At 41.4% G+C, this 19,458-nt stretch overlaps 2 protein-coding genes across 3 annotated transcripts in view; both read right to left on the bottom strand.

The window, feature by feature from the left end:
* Positions 1–3,546: 3,546 nt before the first annotated feature.
* On the bottom strand, positions 3,547–7,939 carry lrrc3 (leucine rich repeat containing 3). The gene is made up of 2 exons (XM_086091540.1): positions 7,634–7,939; positions 3,547–4,909 (listed from the first exon to the last, which is right to left on the bottom strand). The coding sequence occupies exon 2, from the start codon at positions 4,657–4,659 to the stop codon at positions 3,865–3,867; it is 795 nt and encodes a 264-aa protein (XP_085947666.1). The 5' UTR covers positions 4,660–4,909; positions 7,634–7,939; the 3' UTR covers positions 3,547–3,864.
* An 8,572-nt stretch (positions 7,940–16,511) lies between these two features.
* The window catches only part of pcbp3 (poly(rC) binding protein 3), a 34,705-nt gene continuing 31,758 nt past the window's right edge, over positions 16,512–19,458 (bottom strand). For both annotated transcript variants that reach the window (XM_086091131.1, XM_086091132.1), the window contains exon 16: positions 16,512–18,823. In XM_086091131.1, the coding sequence (XP_085947257.1) occupies positions 18,787–18,823 (37 nt within the window). In that variant the 3' untranslated portion in view covers positions 16,512–18,786. The remainder of the gene's footprint in view (positions 18,824–19,458) is intronic.

The raw sequence follows: 19,458 nt of genomic DNA, 5'->3' as shown, positions 1-19,458 counted from the left end.
AGTACAATGTTCACTGAAATCCAAATGACAAATGAGACAATTAGACAAAATGAATAGAGCCCTTTTCAATTCCATCACAGAAACACGAAGCTCTCAACGAGATGAGAAAAACCATCACATGTTTTGAATGGCAGCCAAAAATGAGATTAGCGGTTTCAAAAAGGACCATTTTCCGTTTTTTTAACAACAACAAAGGCAAGAGCGATGACTTCTGCATTCTTTGCTGCTGAATATAAAAAAATGCATACAAGAGTTTTTAATTGAATTCATCATCCGCCCTGCCTGATCTGTGTTTGCTTTTGAGAAGCCGGAGACGCGCGGTCTTGCCTGACGATAGGCAAGAGTAGTTACACGATTAGTAGTTATTAATTGTTACATTTGATTTGCCTCGAAATATGAAGTCAACAGAGCGGACTCTCGTTGTTGCCGTGCGCCGACAGATAATCAATGGCAAATACATTTGAGTTGAATGAAAGCGTGTTGCGCCACCGTGGAGTCAGCATGCTTTATTTCTCTCTCGTCTTTCGCCGGCAATCGGCAACGAAGACGTAGTACAAGACGACTTTCACAGAAATACGCTACCACCGTCAAATTCATATTCATATTTATCAAGTGATGATCTCTGTGTTGCAAAAGTTTGTACAACAGCAGAGAAAAATAAACCACACAATTCTATCTGAATATCGGCTCGTTCCATGACAAATCACCCCCCGACCCCCCCCCCCCCAATTTTTTTTTACCAAGCAGATTTGGATTTGAATGAAACTTGGTGTACACTAAATCTCAGATTTGGGGTCAATTGGAGTGAAGGGGCGGAGTTTTCAAGTTATGACACAAAAGAGGCAGGGGGGGGGGGGGGGGGCTACCTTGATAATTAAACTTAAAAAAAAAAATTTTTTTAAACCAAGTTTCATTCCAATCAAAATCTGCTTGGTTAAACCCACGGGATGACTTGTCATGGAGCGACCCTTTTCTTCTGAACTACATGTTGATCTCGCATCAAAACAACAACAAGATGGATCGCTATTGTGCTTAAATCAGGAGCAGCCCAACATTTCTGACCTGTGAGCTGATTTGGCGCAAAAAGGCAGCAGGATACACTCCAAACTGTTTGCGAGCCCGTCAAGCATTCGCGCTCACATTCGCACCCGGAGGCAATTTAGCATCTTAAATGAAACTAAATTGCTTGTTTTTTGTAAAGAAAAACATGACAATTCCACACGGGGAAGGCCGAAGACGAGATTTGAACCCCGGACCTCAGAACAGGAAGGGTAACCTTTTTCCTACCGTGCCGCACCCACCAATGCAAAGTATCGAAAATTGTGATTGTCTCAATCTGGATCAGAAGGGAACGGACTATCTTGAAATGCATCATGTGTCCGATTTCACACCATAGAAAAGAGTTTGCTCGATTGAAGTTGATTGTTGATGAACTTAATTACGACATTGCTACATCCAGCTTTCATTTTTTTTTTTTTTTCTGAAATCCAACATTCAAATGCAACGCTTTCATTACAAGCACAGCGTGTGCAGCATATCGACAACGCACAAACCGCCAATTTACTGCCAAGGCAGCGGCAGACGGTGGCGGCTCATTTCCAGAACCACATCAATACGATGTGTGTACGCTGGCCCGGCCGGCCCAAACCCCAACGGACCCCCCCCCAGCGCCGAAGGCCGGCGCGCAGACAAAGCATCGCAATAAAAGCTAAATCCACACGAGGGCCGAGAAAATAACTCTGTATTCACATCACAGTAAAAGCAAAACGCGCGGGTAATCGAGTCGGAGAGCGACGCTCGTTAAGTGGCCGATTGTGTGCTTTAAAGATTTATGTACTGAGGTGGACCTCACACACACACACCCCCCCACACACACACACGCACACGCACACGCACGCACACACACACACACACACACACACACACACACACACACACACACACACACACACACACACACACACACACACACACACACACACACACACACACACACGCACACCCACACGCACACGCACTCGCACACGCACACGCACACGCACACACGCACACGCACGCACGCACACCCACACCCACACACACCCACACACACACACACACACGCACCCGCACGCACGCACACCCACACCCACACCCACACACACCCACTCACACACACACACACCCCCACACACACACACACACACGCACCCGCACGCACGCACACCCACACCCACACCCACACCCACACACACGCACTCGCACACCCCCCCCCCCCCCACACACACACCCACACGCACACCCACACCCACGCACACGCACTCGCACACGCATGCACGCACGCACACACACACACACGCACCCACACACGCACACACACACACACGCACCCGCACCCGCACCCGCACACACACACACACAATCATTGAATCCCGCTGCCTCTAATCTTTGCTGAATGCGCTGAGAATTGCTCATTGCTCAACATGCCTAAAGCAAGTCGGCCATTTTGGATCAAATTCGTTGGTTTTCGAAGATTTGAGACGTTTGTGGCCTTTTGGTTCGCATTCTTTGACTGGAATGAGACCGTTTACCGACGCCGCTTGCCCACGAAATTCAGATTTGTAAACCACGGTAACGACGAACGGAACCATCTGGATCGTACCGCTTTGGATTTGAATTTGGATTTTGGCGGAGAATGTCAGCTCGAAATAGCAACACGGCAAGTTTTGCCACCTGACACTCCAACAAAGTATGTACATTTATGGCATGAACAGTCGCAGTAGCTCCGTCGAAATGGTCACAATCGTGAGAAAAGATGACACAAATATTTTGCTGTCAATTTAGTTTTTGTTGTCTAATAGTTTGACGTGCAATATTAGCAACAAACTCATTGTTTTGCTTGACATGGTTCTTTTTCACAAAAAGCGAATTTCTCCACTTTTTGGTCAGAAAAACTGCTTTTTTTTTTGGGTGAACGCAACCAATGTTCTACTGTTACTAAAGTATCAAAAAAGCTGGAACAAACTTTTTTCTGGTGAAAGAAGAAAGTCTACGCTTTGTTGGTAGATTTGATACTTAGAGTGAAAATACCGCAAAAGGGCTGACAAAATGTGGAACCCTGCTTTGAATGATGAATCGTTCATTGCTGCTTTCAGAATACATTGTTTACTTTGTTTCGGTTGCAATTTTTTATTTTTTTTTGCTTTTGTTGTATTTACCGAAAATAAAGACTTTACCACCGCTGGTTCCAACTTGCGTAAAAAATTCGTTTGTCGTCGTAGGGTCGGAACGGAATGCTGAACCTAAACCGAGGATCTCCTGTAATTGTCATAAGACCATGTTTTTTTTAATTTTTATTTTATTTTTATTATTATTTTTTTAATTTTTATTAAGAGCTCAGTATTGTTCATTCGGAAATGTCATCATCATTGCTCTTTTTTTTTTTTTTTTTTTATATATATATATATATATTTTTGTGTGTGTGTGGGTGAGTATGTGTATGTGTATGTGCGTGCGTGCGTGCGTGCGTGCGTGCGTACGTGCGTGTATTTGTTAGCTCACCAGAAAACCTATTAGAAAAAAAAGAAAAAAAGACCATGTTTGTGAACGGAGGTGACCATTTCATCAAAATGTAAACATATTCAGCCATTTGACAGTTTTTTCCTCAGTTGCTTAGAATTGAAGTTTTCAAAACAGCAAATACATTCCTCAAAATAAATTGTACAAATATCAGAACATCATCACGACAGCATTTTCTTTCTCCAAATTCTTACATCCCTCACAAGTCGATACACACACACGAGAAATTCAATTCGGATCCGAGAAACGGTACCAAAGAAGAACAATAATCGGCAAACGCTGAAACCCTAAACGGCCGGTGTCCTGCTAGAGGACGGTGCTGATGGTGTCCAAATCTTTTGCCATCTGAGCGCTACTGGGCAAGGACTTGAGGTACTCCAGGTGCCTCCTGGCATCCTCCTGGTTGTGCCTGACGTAGTAGATGACGTAGCCGATCACCATGCCGAACCAACCAAACATGGTGACGAACATGGCCACGTCGGTCGTCTTGCGGTGAAAGTTGCAGAAATTGATCCCGGAGTCCAGAACTTGGATGAGCGACCTGCCGGCGTATTCCTCCTGCACGGCCGTGTGGCACAGCACGTCCTTCACCGACTCCGGGTCCAGCCTCAGCTCCCGCAGAACCTCCTGCAGCGCGCACTCGCAGTGCCACGGGTTGTTGGAGAGGTTGATTTTGGCTCGCAGGTGAGCGAACGCCTCCTTGGGCACGCTTTGGATACGATTGCTGGCCAGATCCAGAACCAGGAGGCTGCCGGCGAGGCCGTGGAACGCCGCCGCGTCTACCGTCTCGATGTCGTTGTTGGACAGGTCCAACTCCCGGAGGTAGTTGAGCTCTCGGAAGGCGTGGTTAGGGATCTCGGTGATATGATTGGACGCCAGGATCAGGGCCACGGTATCTCTCGGCAGGTCCGGCGGGATCCGCGCCAAGTTGCGAGACGCGCATTGGACCGCCGTCATGCCGCTCTTTTCCGTACAGTGGCAACCGCTGGGACAAGACGAGGCGCTTGCCAAAAGCATTCCGAAGAGCAGAGCCCGCGCGGCTGTCGGGCGTTTTTCAGATTTGCTGGCCGCACGAGGACGCAACGGCGCCGGCATGTTCATCCCTCAAAAATCCTCTCGGGTCAAAGCGCTCATCCTTTCAGCCGGTTTTGCAATTCATCGGCAATGAACGAAGCGTCAGAGCAGTAAAAATATGGATTTATGGAAGCCGGCCTTTTTTCTCACATCGTCTTTTAGAAAAGCTCATCCGAATATGATGTGGAATATCCAAGGAAGAATCGGTGATATTATTCGAGATGGAGCGTGCGAGAGTCTTGGCCCGGCAAAGTCGGAATCATCAGAGCTCCCGTCGCTGCGAAAGAAAAAGAAAAAGAAAAACAAAGACATTATATTTTTTGCAGGCAAAAACAATACGGATCATTACCATGAGTCGGTTTTTAAATATCGACATGATCACAATATCGGCATTTAAATGATCTTTTTAACCCCTTTTATTTATTTTCTTCATTCCTAGTTTATTTTATCATATTGTCTTTTAGCTTTATTTTTACCTTTTATTCTGTTTTCTTTTAGCCTTTAAATGTTTTTATTTTGTTGTCTTTTATTTTTTAGCTCCAGTGTTTCCTGGGTGCCTTTTCCTCTCACGTCACATTTCTCTGTGCCCCGCCATGTATTTATTTTTATTTATTTATTTTGTTTAATTAATTTAGTTTTAGTTTTTCTACCAAAATGTGCTATTCGTGTCGTTTTCACTAATCCATTATTAATACAACTAGAAACTTCCTAATTGAAAAAATGTATGGAGTTTAACCGCCTTAGAATAACGTATAAAGCCCATCATGAAATTGTACCAGTCAATATACAAATCAAATGTAAAAAAAAAAGGGAAAGTGAGTACAAATTAAGAGGAGAATTTTTTTTCCAAACCTAAATATAGAACAAAACAAAAAGAACGATGTATTTTCAACTCAAGGTGTCAGTTTGTGAAACAATCTGGATTGTAAAACAAAATCTTCTCAGTCTATCTGTATTTTAAAAAAATGTATAAAAGCACAATTACTGGAGAAAAAAATGTATAGCATAAAAAAAAATATATAGCATAAGGATATGCTATTGAATTATTTTATAGATTTGTTGCAAATAATTCTGTTGATTTTTTTTAATGACGTTTTTACTTCTTTCTGTCCCCTTTCATTTATTTTGTTTTAAAGACTGAATTCAAATGTTTTAATTGATTTTTTTATTTTATTTTTTATTTTATTTTTTGGTGGGGTATGTGTGTGTGTGTGTGTGTGGGGGGGGGGGGGGTGTTCTTTTTATTGTATTATGGATGTTTTCCTTGTTCAGCACCTTGAGTTGCATTTTATTGTATGAAAGGCGCTCTATAAATAAAGTCTGATTGATTGATATTGCACTTTATGCATAATGTTTCCTATTTATCTAAACGTCGTATGGATAATTCCATTTTATGAATGCAAACGGCAAATGGTCCTCTATTCGCCGCAAATGAGTCAACGCGACGTCTCATGTGATTATTAGGAGAAATCCATCTCATTGGAACAAATTTCGTTTTTATGTTCATGGCTCAGAGGCAGGATTCTTTTATGTAATTGCGAAAAAGCATCCTTGTGTTGAAACGTGAAATGATTCCCTTCATGCAAGAACCCTGCAGTGAAGCAGTCAATCTTAATTACCGTCTTTGGTAGTCAGACAACAAACAACAAATCCCCTTCGTTATCCTTTGATGTAAGCAAATGATGGAAAATGGACTTTGTAATTGCTTGTGAACAAACAGCAAAATTACACAAGCAAGTCAATTTGGGGTCCTTTGCTTATTTTCTGAAAATATGTCGGCGAGCGAGCCATCATGACTTTTGCTCATTTACTCAATTCAGATTATTTTCCCGCTTTACCTTTCTTAAACCAAAAAAAACAACAACCTCGAATTAAATTGAATTACAAAAAAAAGAAAGCTTTAGTTCATCATGACACTTCCATTTATAAACACTCATACAAAACCTGACCATCAAATGTCCTTATGGTTCAGATTTATCATCTGATTGGCAATTCATGTAAATCGAGTTGCCATTTTTCATCGGTTTATTCTTTGCATATGTGACAACTTACCCCCCCCCCCCCCAAAAAAAAACGACTGAGACACGTTTCCCCAAACGACTACGTTGGCGAATGCTAGCTCTAGTTTAAAGTTAGCTTAAAACAGAACAACGATTGAGGTATGATAACAAGTCCACGTGTCACTGCTCGGATGTTTATCCGAAAGAAGCTTGTTTTAAAATTAAAATAACTTCTTCTTTTTTTACTTTGGGTTGTGCAAAATAGTGAATTGGCACTCAGTCAAGGTCAGTTCACAATGTGCATACATGTGAATAGAGGAAGAAAACTAGCATTCCACTTAATTGCAATGTGACAACTTACCCATGTGACAACTTACCCATGTGACAACATGCCCCGGTCTCCCATAAATAATGATATGCCACCATCATTTCATGTTAAAAAATAAAACAATATAGTAATAATTGATTGCAAATCATTTTTGCAAATCCACAAGCTGCCGTCACTTGACCCCACTGCACAAAAAAATATGGACACCATTTCCTCATGTACGGCTGGCAGACTCATTAGAAGAGCAGCCAGCGCGTTTCTAAAAATTGCTCCAGATCACTTTGGGTCTGCGCACCCTCTGGTGGGGCTTAATTGCTCGCACAAATGAACCCCTCACTGCGCTGGAGGTCAGACCACCCCGTAAAATATTTCTTTTCCCACATGTAAGCACGTCTTTCTTGCCTTGGTGGAGGAGCCACGGCGACAGGCGCACACGCGTGTGGTCGTAAATAAGCTCATCATCGTTTGTATTCTTCTCAACTCAGCGGGATACAAAATGTGACTCACACGCACACACACGCACCTTTTAAACACACTGCAGGGAGGTTGTGACATGACCACATCATTAAAACCATATAGATGGAAAGATAGCACCTCATGTGGTTTGTCCGCACTGAATGAAAATACTAGTACATGCGAAAATGATTCATAAGTACTGCAAAGGTATACTTACAATTTGGACATTATTCTTCCTTTAAGAATTAAAAAAGCTACTTGAATATATCCGCGTCTAATGAGGCTGCGACAAGAAGTTGATCAAAGCATATCCTCTGCAAAAAAAAATTTTTTTTTGTTTGTTGCAAAAGTACACTCGCCTCAAAAACAGCATTTCACAAGGCAGATTTCACGTATTGGAAGTGGTGCGAGTAATCCCGTCTCTTGGAGATGCTTTGTTTTCCAGCGAGGAGCTCGAAAAAGATGACCAACAAGAGGAGGAGGAGGAGGAGGAAGAGGATGCTCGTCGTTCCAGGTGGAGCCGCCGAACGTCTCACGGGCGTGTGCGGCTCCGTCCGGATGGAGAGGAGCGTGTGTCCCTCCCTCCCTCCCTCCTTCCATCACCCCCTCCCTCGCCCAACCCCCCTCCCCACCTGGCCGGCCGCCACATCCATTCCTCGGGGTCTTGACGCCGAATGAACCGATCCAATGTTTCCGCCTGGAAGTGAATCAGCAAACGATCAAGTCAAGTAAGCATTTGCGTATATAAATATGAAATGTGGTGTAAAAAAAAAAAAGTGTGAAGTTCGGATGGATTTACTCTAAAAAATGTTAAAAATTTTAATGTCTTGTCTGCAAATAGTCGGGTCTCTGGAGTTCCTGCCACCCATCAAGTGTAAAATTAAAAACAACGGAGTCAGTCTTTTGTCGTCTGAGCTTTACTGGAACTTTGTTCTTCTGAATCGTGACAAATTGTGTCAGCACAATTTTCAACCTTTGCAACAATTTCACACATACAAAACCTATTTTCTGTCAAAATCAAATCAAATCAAATGTAAAACTCAGCCTTGCACGTTTTTCAAACTCTTGCAACTTGTAACTATTCAGCTCATTGGCAAACTAAAAATGTCAACAGCGCTGCAGTGCTAGCACAGATTAGCATTAGCACCTGTTGTCCACTCGACCAATTGACAAAGTGCAATTGGGCAGCTTGGTGATGAAGTGCTGCCGCCAGGAGTGAAAATGCAATCAAATCATTAAGGGCACTCATTTTTGGGGCTGTCGCATGGTTAATGGAATTCATTCATTCATTCATTCATTCATTCATTCATTCATTCAGAAAATTGTGTCAGCACAATTTTCAACCTTTCCAACAATGTCACACATACAAAACCTATTTTCTGTCAAAATCAAATCAAATCAAATGTAAAACTCAGCCTTGCACGTTTTTCAAACTCTTGCAACTTGTAACTAATCAGCTCATTGGCAAACTAAAAATGTCAACAGCGCTGCAGTGCTAGCACAGATTAGCATTAGCACCTGTTGTCCACTCGACCAATTGACAAAGTGCAATTGGGCAAGCTTGGTGATGAAGTGCTGCCGCCAGGAGTGAAAATTCAATCAAATCATTAAGGGCACTCATTTTTGGGGCTGTCGCATGGTTAGTGGAATTCATTTGCAGCCTAGACGAGGAGGGCCGAATATCTCCTGCTCTTGAGGGAGTCTCGGAGTCTCTCAACGGCACAGAGATTCACTCGATTCATTGCTAAGTTGCTCATTTTGAAAAATGGCTTCCGGAAATGTCGCTTAATATAGAACCACCTTTGCTAAAAGTAGCCCTGATGTCGCTGAAATGCCCTAACTGTGCCAGCCGTTGTCATGGTTACCAAAGTGTGTGACAAGTGTATGTCAAATGCGCTGCGATTCTTTATTCTTATCTTATTCGGACACCTGGGAAGTGTCCTAAATCATTAAAAAAAAAAAAAAAAAAAAAAGTACAACGCGACTCCATTCAGATATCTTAAGATGTCATCAAAACGATTCCTTCGGTCCGGTTGAAATCGATTCACCAAGTCGAGACCGTGTCCTCTTCAACTCCGCATGCTGACTATTGATTCATCTAATCACATGACTCGTTTCATCGATGTTGTGGATCAATTATGTGTACACGGCAGGTACCTGCCAAAACAACGTACGGAAAAACTGTCACGTTCATATATATATGATTGATTTTGTGCTGGAGGTGTCTTTTCAACTTTCATTCTATTGGTTGGTATGTGCTTTTATATCAATCATTTGTGAAATGAGGTTAGAGACGAGCTTATTTTCGAGGCAGGTTCTTAAGACGTGTTAGCTACAAGACGGCTAAAAATACATACTTGCTATTCGTCACTTATTTTCATACGCTTCAAATTACAATTGAAACTTTTGGGCTGTTGGGAAATTAAAAGAGACTTTTAGACACTTTTGACACATTTTTACCTGGCGACACCTTCAGCCTTCGTGGGTCACATATAAGAATTAGTGAAACTGCTAAGACATATTGCCAACCCTTTTACATCATTTCTTTAAAGAAAGAAATGAGCAAAACTCTGCAAAAAAAAAAAGCTGATATGCTGCCATCTGTCAAAAACAACAACCTGGTGAGCGATTTGGTTTTCTATTCGTTCACTTCATCGCTATGAAACTGTCGCCCAAAAATCTGCATTCTCGAGAGCTGGGCTTTTTGAATGATGCAGGTGTGCCTAATGTTGTGGCCTGGTTTTATTTGAACAGGCCTCGTCATTTGCATTAGGGAAAATGCGTTTTCACTGACCCTCTTCAATTCCATTTGCACTTTCCCCTGGGTTTGAGAAGTAGGCCGCGGCTGCCATTGTTCCAGGAGCGGAGCGCTTTTTTCCTGTCTCAACCTGACTGCGCTCCACTTGGAAGTACTCAGTATTGTTCACTAATGGATTGGCTATTGGAATTGATTTGACATGTCTGGGGGAAAGATTCAATTCTGGCCCTAATATATAAGATGTGCACAAAATGCTAATTTGTGGTCACAAAATGCCAATTTGTGCCAAGAGAATGGATATAAGGTGCATACAAAATACTCAGTCGAGGATGTCTGGCTCAGTAAATGGAGCGCACCGTCGCTGGAAACATTTTATTTATTTATTTATTTTATTTACATTTTTTGATTGAAAAATTTATTTCTGGCTTTTTGGAATGCCTTTTTTATGGGATACAACTTTTCCCTGCAAGATGCAGCATATGACAATGTCCAAAATTGCTATACTGGCTGCCACATGCATAAAAATGAAATGTGAGTGAAAACAAAATAAGAAAAAAAAATATATATATATATATATATATTTTGCTTACGATAGATTCTTTAGAAATGCTATTCGACCGTGAGAATTTAAAAAGGGAAATTTAATAAATGAAGATCTTAACATCACAAACAAGTGATAGCCCATTTTAAATGACATTAAAGCTGCAAGTATTGCTTGCAATTTTAATTGCTTTTATCACATTTTTAGTGGTCACCTTTAAAAAAAAAATCATAATTTTGCTTATTTTTCGGGCATGTTGAGGACTGTCGATTACGGTTTGGTTCGGCTTGAAAAAATGACGGATTGACGATGACGGAAGACGAATGGCAGACCAGCAAAATGTCAATATATAATATAATAATCAATAATCTATCACCTGTGAGCCAGACTAAAGCAGACACCAACAGACGAAATTCAAAATGATTCATTAAAAAAAAAATATATATATATTTCAAGTCGAATGGCAAAATCCCCACATGCCACTGGAGGTGGCAATTTTCTCTCTCGATAAAACTGCTGAGATTGTTTTATCTCACGGGAAAAAAAAAAATCTCCAGGTAGTTCAGTCTTTGTTGGGCGAGGTGTGGTGGGCGGGTGTCATGACTTTGGCTACATGGCCTTCCACAGCCGGATCGAAGCGAGCCAAGGTCGGAGAAATGGAGCGCATCTGTTGCCGGAGCGTCGCAAATCCTTCCGCATTTGTTGCCAAAGACATCCGGCGAGCTTTTGTGTCAGCGACGCGGGCCAGTTGATCTTCAGTCGTTTTCAAGGCGACCGACGAAAGGTTGGAAGGTTGCGTCTCCGCGGCCATCAGCGCGCGGCGCGTCATCGTATTCATTTATTGAGATTAATTCAGCCACAGTGGAAGGATGTTGTTTTTTTTTTTGTACTACGGACTGTCACATTTATGAGGCTTGTCATTTGAAATAAGCTGCTGTTGTTCCACATTCGTCACGTGATTAACATCCTCGTGAAGAGTTTCTAATGAGCCCCATTTATTTACATTATGCACAGTTTGAGAACACGTTCGACTGGTCCCTGCCCGTAATGGCCCCCCGGGACGCCGAATAATGTTGCCAAACGCATTCATCCGCCTCGAATGGAGAGCCAAGTGGAGCTCATCCACTGATGGATAACCGGCACGCCGCATCAACATATTGGCGCCTCGATGCCCACCAAATGGCCAAACTGGAGGTCGGGATGCGTGACCGGTCGCTCTTCCAATCTCTTGGTGGAGTTGATGTGGTCTCCCAGCAGCTCGCGTGGATTGCCTCAAAGCTTGATTGAAGACTCTAAATTGACAATAGTTGTCTTTATGTATAGTTGTTTTTAATTGGCTGGCAACCAGTTCAGGGTGTACCCCGCCTACTGCCCAAAGCCAGCTGGGATAGGCTCCAGCAACCCCCGCGACCCTTGTGAGGACAAGCGGTACAGAAAATGGATGGATGGATGGATGTCTTTATGTACCCTGGGATCGGGACTTTCGCTCCATGAAGACAAATGAATGTCTGGTTGTTCACATGTGGATTATGGACAACCATTTGGAGGGCTCAAGTCAATTATTGGGATAACCTCCACTGGTGGAAGCCAACTTCCCGTTGCCATGGACACAAACTCTAAGGCGTCAAAACTAGTCCTAAGGGTCTGAAATATAAATTGTGGCCCGCTCACATTTTGACTTGTTCATTTTCCACTTAGCATCGACGTTATACCAGTCGTGGTTTGCTGTTCTGTATATTTGTTTATTTTTTATTTTTTTTATTTTTTTATTTTCCTTCTATTTTTTAAGAGCTCAGTAATGTCCATTCGGTAATGTCATCATCATTGCTCTTTTTAAAATAAAAATTAAAAAAATAAAAAATATTTATGTTTCTGTGGAAACAACTATCCTTAAGAATTCTAGCTTCCAGCATATTTTTGTAGGGTCACTCTAAGAAGCGGACATCATGATAATGAACTAAAGTAAGCCTTTTAAAGGCAATATTTGTTACTTGCCCAGCGTTGAATGCTCTCCAGCATCCGAAGGGCCAGCTGTTTCCCGCCGGGGGTTGGCACAGATCAAATATCCAGCAAAAAAGCAAGAAGAAATGCTTCCCTATGTAGACGCGCACAGCTGTGCTACGTATAACTACAAATAGCTGCTAATGCCTCGGAGCTGAAACCTGCCAACCGCATCCTCGGCAAAATCTTTATCCGTCCTCATTAAGGCGGCGGGGCAGCTGCAGACAATGGCAGCTGACTTTGGTTAGGCGAGAGGTCAAACTGGACTGCTTACCAGGCAAACGCGAGAAAGACAACACTTCAATTCAATAAGCTTGCGATCGTCAACTAGACGGCTTGGGAGAACCTTCCAGAACAAAATTGACTACAGTATGTCCAAAGGTGGCAAATTCAGGCCCAGAAAGTAAAAACCCTGTCACAGTTTGCCTTTAGCCCCTTGTGCTAGCTAGCTAGCTAGTGTTAGAGTAGACAATATTAAGTATTGTACTCTTTGCGTGTTCAATTAACTGAATGGTGAGATTCTGGTGAAGAAGTCCCTTTGCAAAGGTATCATTAAAACAGAAGCTTCTGATGACAACAATTGACGACACTCATAGCGTGTTCTATCAGATTGTGTGTCCGTTCTACCCCGGCACATCATTATTTATTGAAAAGTGGGTGAATACGAAAAGTCTCCTCCCATCAGCCCACAGTACATTTGTTTACAACTCAGTGAATACAAGAAAATCCCCCCTTCTGTTCCCATCAGCAAGTTCCCATAGGTATAAATCAGATTAGAGAAAATTAATAATCAGCCTGTGCCTCCCTTCCGACCGGCTGAGACCGGTCCTAGACTCCTTCAAGATAGCAAATGTAAAAACCCGTTGCCCTTCTTCTGAGAGTGAGACAGATAATACAATTCTATTCATTGAGCCATACTGCTATAACTAAATCCAAAACGGCTAAAATATAAATTGAAACTGAAAAACAATGTTAATAACTCATCACTAGCTAGCTCCCGAGCAGGTAACCAAGCACCCGGGGAGCTAGCTAGGGAGCTCGCTAGCTAGCACGTGGGGCTAAAGCCAAACTGTGGCAGGGTTTTTACTGTTTGGACCTGGATTTGCCACCTCTGACTATGTCGCTAACTAATGTAAAAATGTGTTCATTCGTTACAATCCTTCCAACTGGCGTAATGGATGCAAAATTGGAGCGCTGTGTCCAACCCTGATCCTGAAACAGGAACATGTTGTCAAGAGAAATCACTTACAATGTTCCAATTTAAAGCCATCGATATTCTCGCATAAATGAGCAATCAATACAGTATGTCTGACCGTCTCGTCATCATTCATGCAGCCATTATAAAAGAAGGCGTGATACTTCACAGTTAACCTTGACCTGAAAACAATGTCAGTTATTAATCTCTGTAATGAGGCGAGGAAGTAGAAATGTGCCACCCTAATAACGCCTCGCTCTCTTTACTTGAAGTAGCTTTTTTTTTTCTTTTTTCTTTTTGTAAATCTTGAAACTTGTTGAAAACGATGACAGTTTATCACACTATATTTGGTCACCGAAAGCTGCATTTGAAATGTCACATGCAACATGTAGCCATTAAAACAGTACAGGTGACAAAAAATAATATGTGTGTCTGGGAAATTAGCTGGCCACAAAACTGAAATATTTATCCATTAGGGATATTTGTTCTTCCAAAAAAAAATGCAATAATTTGTCACTAAATGTTTTATATTTAGTTGCAAATTTAAAATGCTTAATGTTATATATTTGTTGAGAGGAACCAGTTGAGGTGGCTGGGGCATCTGGTTCGGATGCCTCCTGGGTGCCTCTCTGGGGAGGTGTTCCGGGCATGTCCTACCGGCAGGAGGCCCCGGGGACGACCCAGGACACGCTGGAGAGACTACGTCTCACGGCTGGCTTGGGAACGCCTTGGGATCCCATCGGAGGAGCTGGCTGAAGTGGCTGGGGAGAGGGAAGTCTGGGCTTCCCTGCTAAAGCTGCTGCCCCCGCGACCCGACCCCGGATAAGCGGAATTGAAGACGGAACGGAACGGAATGTTATATATTTTTTTGTAATTAGAACAGTTTGGTGCAATAGGTTGACCACAAAATTATTGCAAAGCCAAATAGCATAATCTGCAATGTTTTTTTTTTTTTTTTTTAACTTTGTCACAATATCAATAAATATGCAAACGTCAAATCACATGAATCCTGTATTAGCAGATTAATCACACGATTCATTTTGACCGTGGATGATCCTTCAGCTGACAGTGGATGGTTCCGTTAAAGGTAGCAGTGGTTGTGTTTGAGCAATAAACATAGCTACATGCATTAAAGTCAAGCTTTTAAGAAATGTTTGTTCATGTCAAACTATCGGGGTCATTTATTTCCATTTTTAATTATGCAAGTGATTAACAAATTAGAAAAAGAGTAGTAGTAAATAATTAACACGTAACAGTTGCTGGTCAAATTTCGCGGGCAATAAATATTGATAAAAAAAGTCATTTTAATTTAGCGATTAATCATAATTAATCATAATTCTAAGCTGTGATTAATCTGGTTAAAAATCTTTAATCGTTTGACAGCCAGGTCAAAGGTTAAATTGAGGCAACTGGACTTGCTGAATTGCGCGTCACAAAAACGACGGAGCGACGGTTTTATGTCGGCCATTGCACATTTGAGCCTTGCAATCATCTTCTGATTGTGCACTTCAACTATGGCTCTGACATCCAAACATCAGGAAATCACTCATCCTCTTCCATCATGTGGCAATTTATGACTAAATGCAATCAGGGAGGCAGGAAAGAGGAGCCATCCAACAAGAGCGCAGCGGCGCAAGGTGACCTGCACGACGCTCATTTACCAACAATGCCGCAAGCCGCTACGTCTCTCGTGCACGCGCGCTCACTGACAACCGCAGCCGCACCACAAGTGACGGAAAGCTCATTTCCATTAGTAATGGCGGCACTTATTGGACTGTTAAATATGAACATTTAAAAACGTTTAAAAATATATTTATTTATTTTTAGCCTGAAAATGCAAGAAGGCCTTTAGAGAAAGTTGTAGAAACTTTCCTTGTTAACAATGAAAATGGTGGACATTTATTTTTATTTTTTATTTTTTATTATTATTATTATTTATTTATTTTAAATAAAAAAATAAAAATAAAAGAAAAAAAAGAAAAGAAAATGGTGGACATTTAAAAAAAAAAAAGGTGATTAATTTACAGCAACACAAATAGAGTTACTTGCAAGAAAAAAAAAACTCTGGTAAGAGTAAATGAGTGATTCTTTGTTTATTGAAGGAAAAAAAGTAAATATTTTGAAATGTGTTTAAATGCTAATTTAAAATGATTTTTTACAAACAGTTACTGTAAATGGGTGTAGAGATGCTTGTGTTTTATTTTTTTAAACAATTTTTTAATGCCACTTTAGTTTTATATGTTTAAATATCGCTCATGCTGAAACAGCCAAGCTTGAAGTCCTATTTTCAAAAACGTATTAAATCAAAGTTTAGTTGAGACAATCAGGAGAAAAATGCATTCAATTCATGTTTCATTTCTTGTAATGGAATTCTTGTTTTTGTTATTTACTTATTTTAGCATTCAGTGTCATTGACAACTATTGGCCTTGAATGCATCTTCAAACATTTTCTGTCCTGAGCTCCCTGTGATCTAAAATTATTTTGTACAAATGTTTTTGGTGTAATAAGCATCGGTCTTGCGTCCATAATCTAACGTTTCACTTTTCAACATTTTTATGTCACCTAAACATCACAAGAATAATTGAGAGGAGCAGCAAAGTCAAGGGAATAAAGGGACTCCACCTTTATTTTCTTTTTACAAAACAGTCCAACGTCAATCTCAATAAATAGACCTCCACAGAGATAGGAATAAACATGATCACATGACACATTTCCTCAAACGGCTTTTCTGCCGCGCTACGTTTTCACTCAACACGTTTGTCGCTCCTGTTCACTTGCACGTAGCATGATTAGCATAAACGTATCGAGCAAAGGCAACTGAGATCTTTCCGAATTGTATCAAGAGCACCCGCGTAAGGCGCACATTTGGGGGACATCCTCGGTTGCCCCGATTCCACCGAACCTCCTCCTCATTCTTTCCAGCCTCAGCCATCGATAAAAAAAATAGATATCGGCCACTGTCGGGTTTGGGTCAACTCAAAGCAAATTCGTACCTGAGACTTGTTGCTTTGTCATCTCGCACCCGATGCCGAGGCCGGGATGTCCCAAAATGTAACACCATCTGCGTGTGTGCATTTCATAGGTTGGCTTGACCTTTCAAACGTGACCTTTACAAAACATTGTCGAGTTGGCGACTGGGGAAGGTAGACTGAAAAGTAGCCATTGAATGCGTATTCCACATGTGCCCCAGAGATTGTGACCTGATGGCACTGGGTGGAAAGGGACAAAGGTTACCAAGGTGATGATTCAAGACCTGTCAGTCAAACACGATCAATGAAAGAGAGACATTTTTTTGTATTGCTACATCTCATTTGATTTAATTCCATCATACACAAAGCTTAAATTGACTGCTGATTGAGGAGTCTTCTCCATAATGCACTCGAAGAATGAAAAAAAATGAAATCACGATAGAAACTTTCAGTTAACATGCTGCCCCCTACAGGATCGGGGTGTGAATTACAACACATACGCTACAAATTACCTGAGCCAAAGCTGCGATGGCAAAAAGACGCCCCTTTGACATCATTGCTACAGTAATCGTCTGACTACAATTTTGTGGCGTGTAAGACTGGATTTACACCACATGGTTCAAGTGGCAATTCTGATTTCTTTTTTTTGGGGGGGGGGGGGTATGCACCAATGAACGATAAAGAGGAACAAATCGGATATCCTTAGATCGGAATCAGGCCGTCTCTAAATGTGTGTGATGAACATTTGATCAGATACTTCAATCGATGACAAAGACACGGGCACATCGGCCCAAACTCGGTAAAATCACAAACAAAAAAACGGCAGCTGTAAATCTAAACGCCAAAAAAGCATAGACAAGCAAACGCGATCTAAGTATGCGACATTAGAGGAAAATCCATCCATTATTCCTCACGAGGGTCGCAGGGGTGCTGGAGCCTATCCCAGCTAGCTCCAGGCAGTAGGCGGGGTACGCCCCCCCGAACTGGTTGCCAGCCAATCGCACGCCACGCAGAGACGAACGGCCATCCACGCTCACAATCACAACGAGGGACAATTTAGACAAATTTCAATCAACCTGCTGTGCATGTTTTTGGAATGTGGGAGGAAACCGGAGGAACATAACCTCAATCCCTTTACTGGCTATTGCGACTCATTTATTAGTTTCAAATATGGATTTGATTTGAAGCAATGTTTGTTTAATATGTTTGTATTTTCCATTCACTAATTGATATGTTTAAATGAAACCAGTAAGAAAAAAATTGCTGTCAGTCTTGCATAGAATTATTGCGTCACCAGCGATTTGATTTGATTCCCGAACGTCTTGTCAAATACTAACTAAGGGAATTATTATTATTATTTTTTTAAACTGATGACAGGGCGCTTGTTTTCAGCAGCAATTCCATTTTTTGACACCAGATTAAATTCTCTCAGTGGTACAAAGGCAGTTTTCTCAAGTGCGTGCAGCATTTTAGCAATAATTTTTTTACAACTAAATATGGTCCATCAACATTTTTGGTGTACCCAACGAAACAACATAACAGGAGGATTATGAGGGTGCCATTTTTTTCCCCGTTATTTTAACACTCCAACATGTTCACAGCTTGTTTTGTTGCATCGCTCCGCGAATATGTGGGCAAAGAAAAGAGATGTTTATTGCAAATCCAGAACAGAAAAATCGGAATAAAACCTCTCGGCTGTCGATGCTTGTTGAGCAAGGATGTGCGAAAAGGAAGTGACATTTGAGGACAAAATCAAAAAGTGGTTGCAATAATCTCATACTGAATTGACGGCAAAAGTTGACATCACTGACTGCAAATATCAAAACAATCCAATACAAAGGAGCAAATCAAGGAGGTACAAGTGACTCTATATCTCAAGGTGTGTCATGTGAAGATGAAGAGAAATTAGAGTGTGGCCATTCCGGTGACTTCGGATGTCAACCTAGAACAGTACAAAAGAAAACAAATAACAGAAAACAAGTGTGAACGAAGAAGGAGGAGAAAATAACATCACAGCGGCTTGTTATGTGCTTGATTTTGATTTTTTTCATTTTACTCAACCCTTTTGGCAATTTTATAATTTTTTTTAGGAGTGATGGATTAACACTGCTCTTTTGTTCAGGGTCAAAATGACCCGCTTTACTTAATTAAAATAAACCATTTTGCATTAAAGCCCTATTATTGGAAAATTGCCCAAATAGAAAAATTCATTGCAATTACGCCAATCAGAAGAAGTTTCATGCCAAGAAACGACTTGTTTTTGTAAATGTTTAACTTTCAATTGGGTCAATTTGTCCTGCAACATAATGAGGGTTAAACAGCGACACCGTCACAAATCCGTGTTACATAAAATCCCTCAAAAAGACGCTCACCAGGCAATTGTACAACATTTTTGGGGCAGACGCTCAAAACACCCCAAAAAACTCAACAGAAGTACCGTAAAATTCTATAAATGACGCGCACCCTTGTTTAAGACAGTACCGGTAAACGTACAATAGCATGGGGTGATAATTTGTTTAATGAGGTCAACGGAAACTACAGTAGATATAAAAAGTGCTGGAGTACCACTAGGGGGTC

The sequence above is a fragment of the Leptonotus elevatus genome, chromosome 12, assembly GCF_054856555.1.
Source record: "Leptonotus elevatus isolate MCC_2025b chromosome 12, RoL_Lele_1.0, whole genome shotgun sequence".
Classification (NCBI taxonomy): domain Eukaryota; kingdom Metazoa; phylum Chordata; class Actinopteri; order Syngnathiformes; family Syngnathidae; genus Leptonotus; species Leptonotus elevatus.
This window is presented reverse-complemented; position numbering and strand designations above follow the sequence as displayed.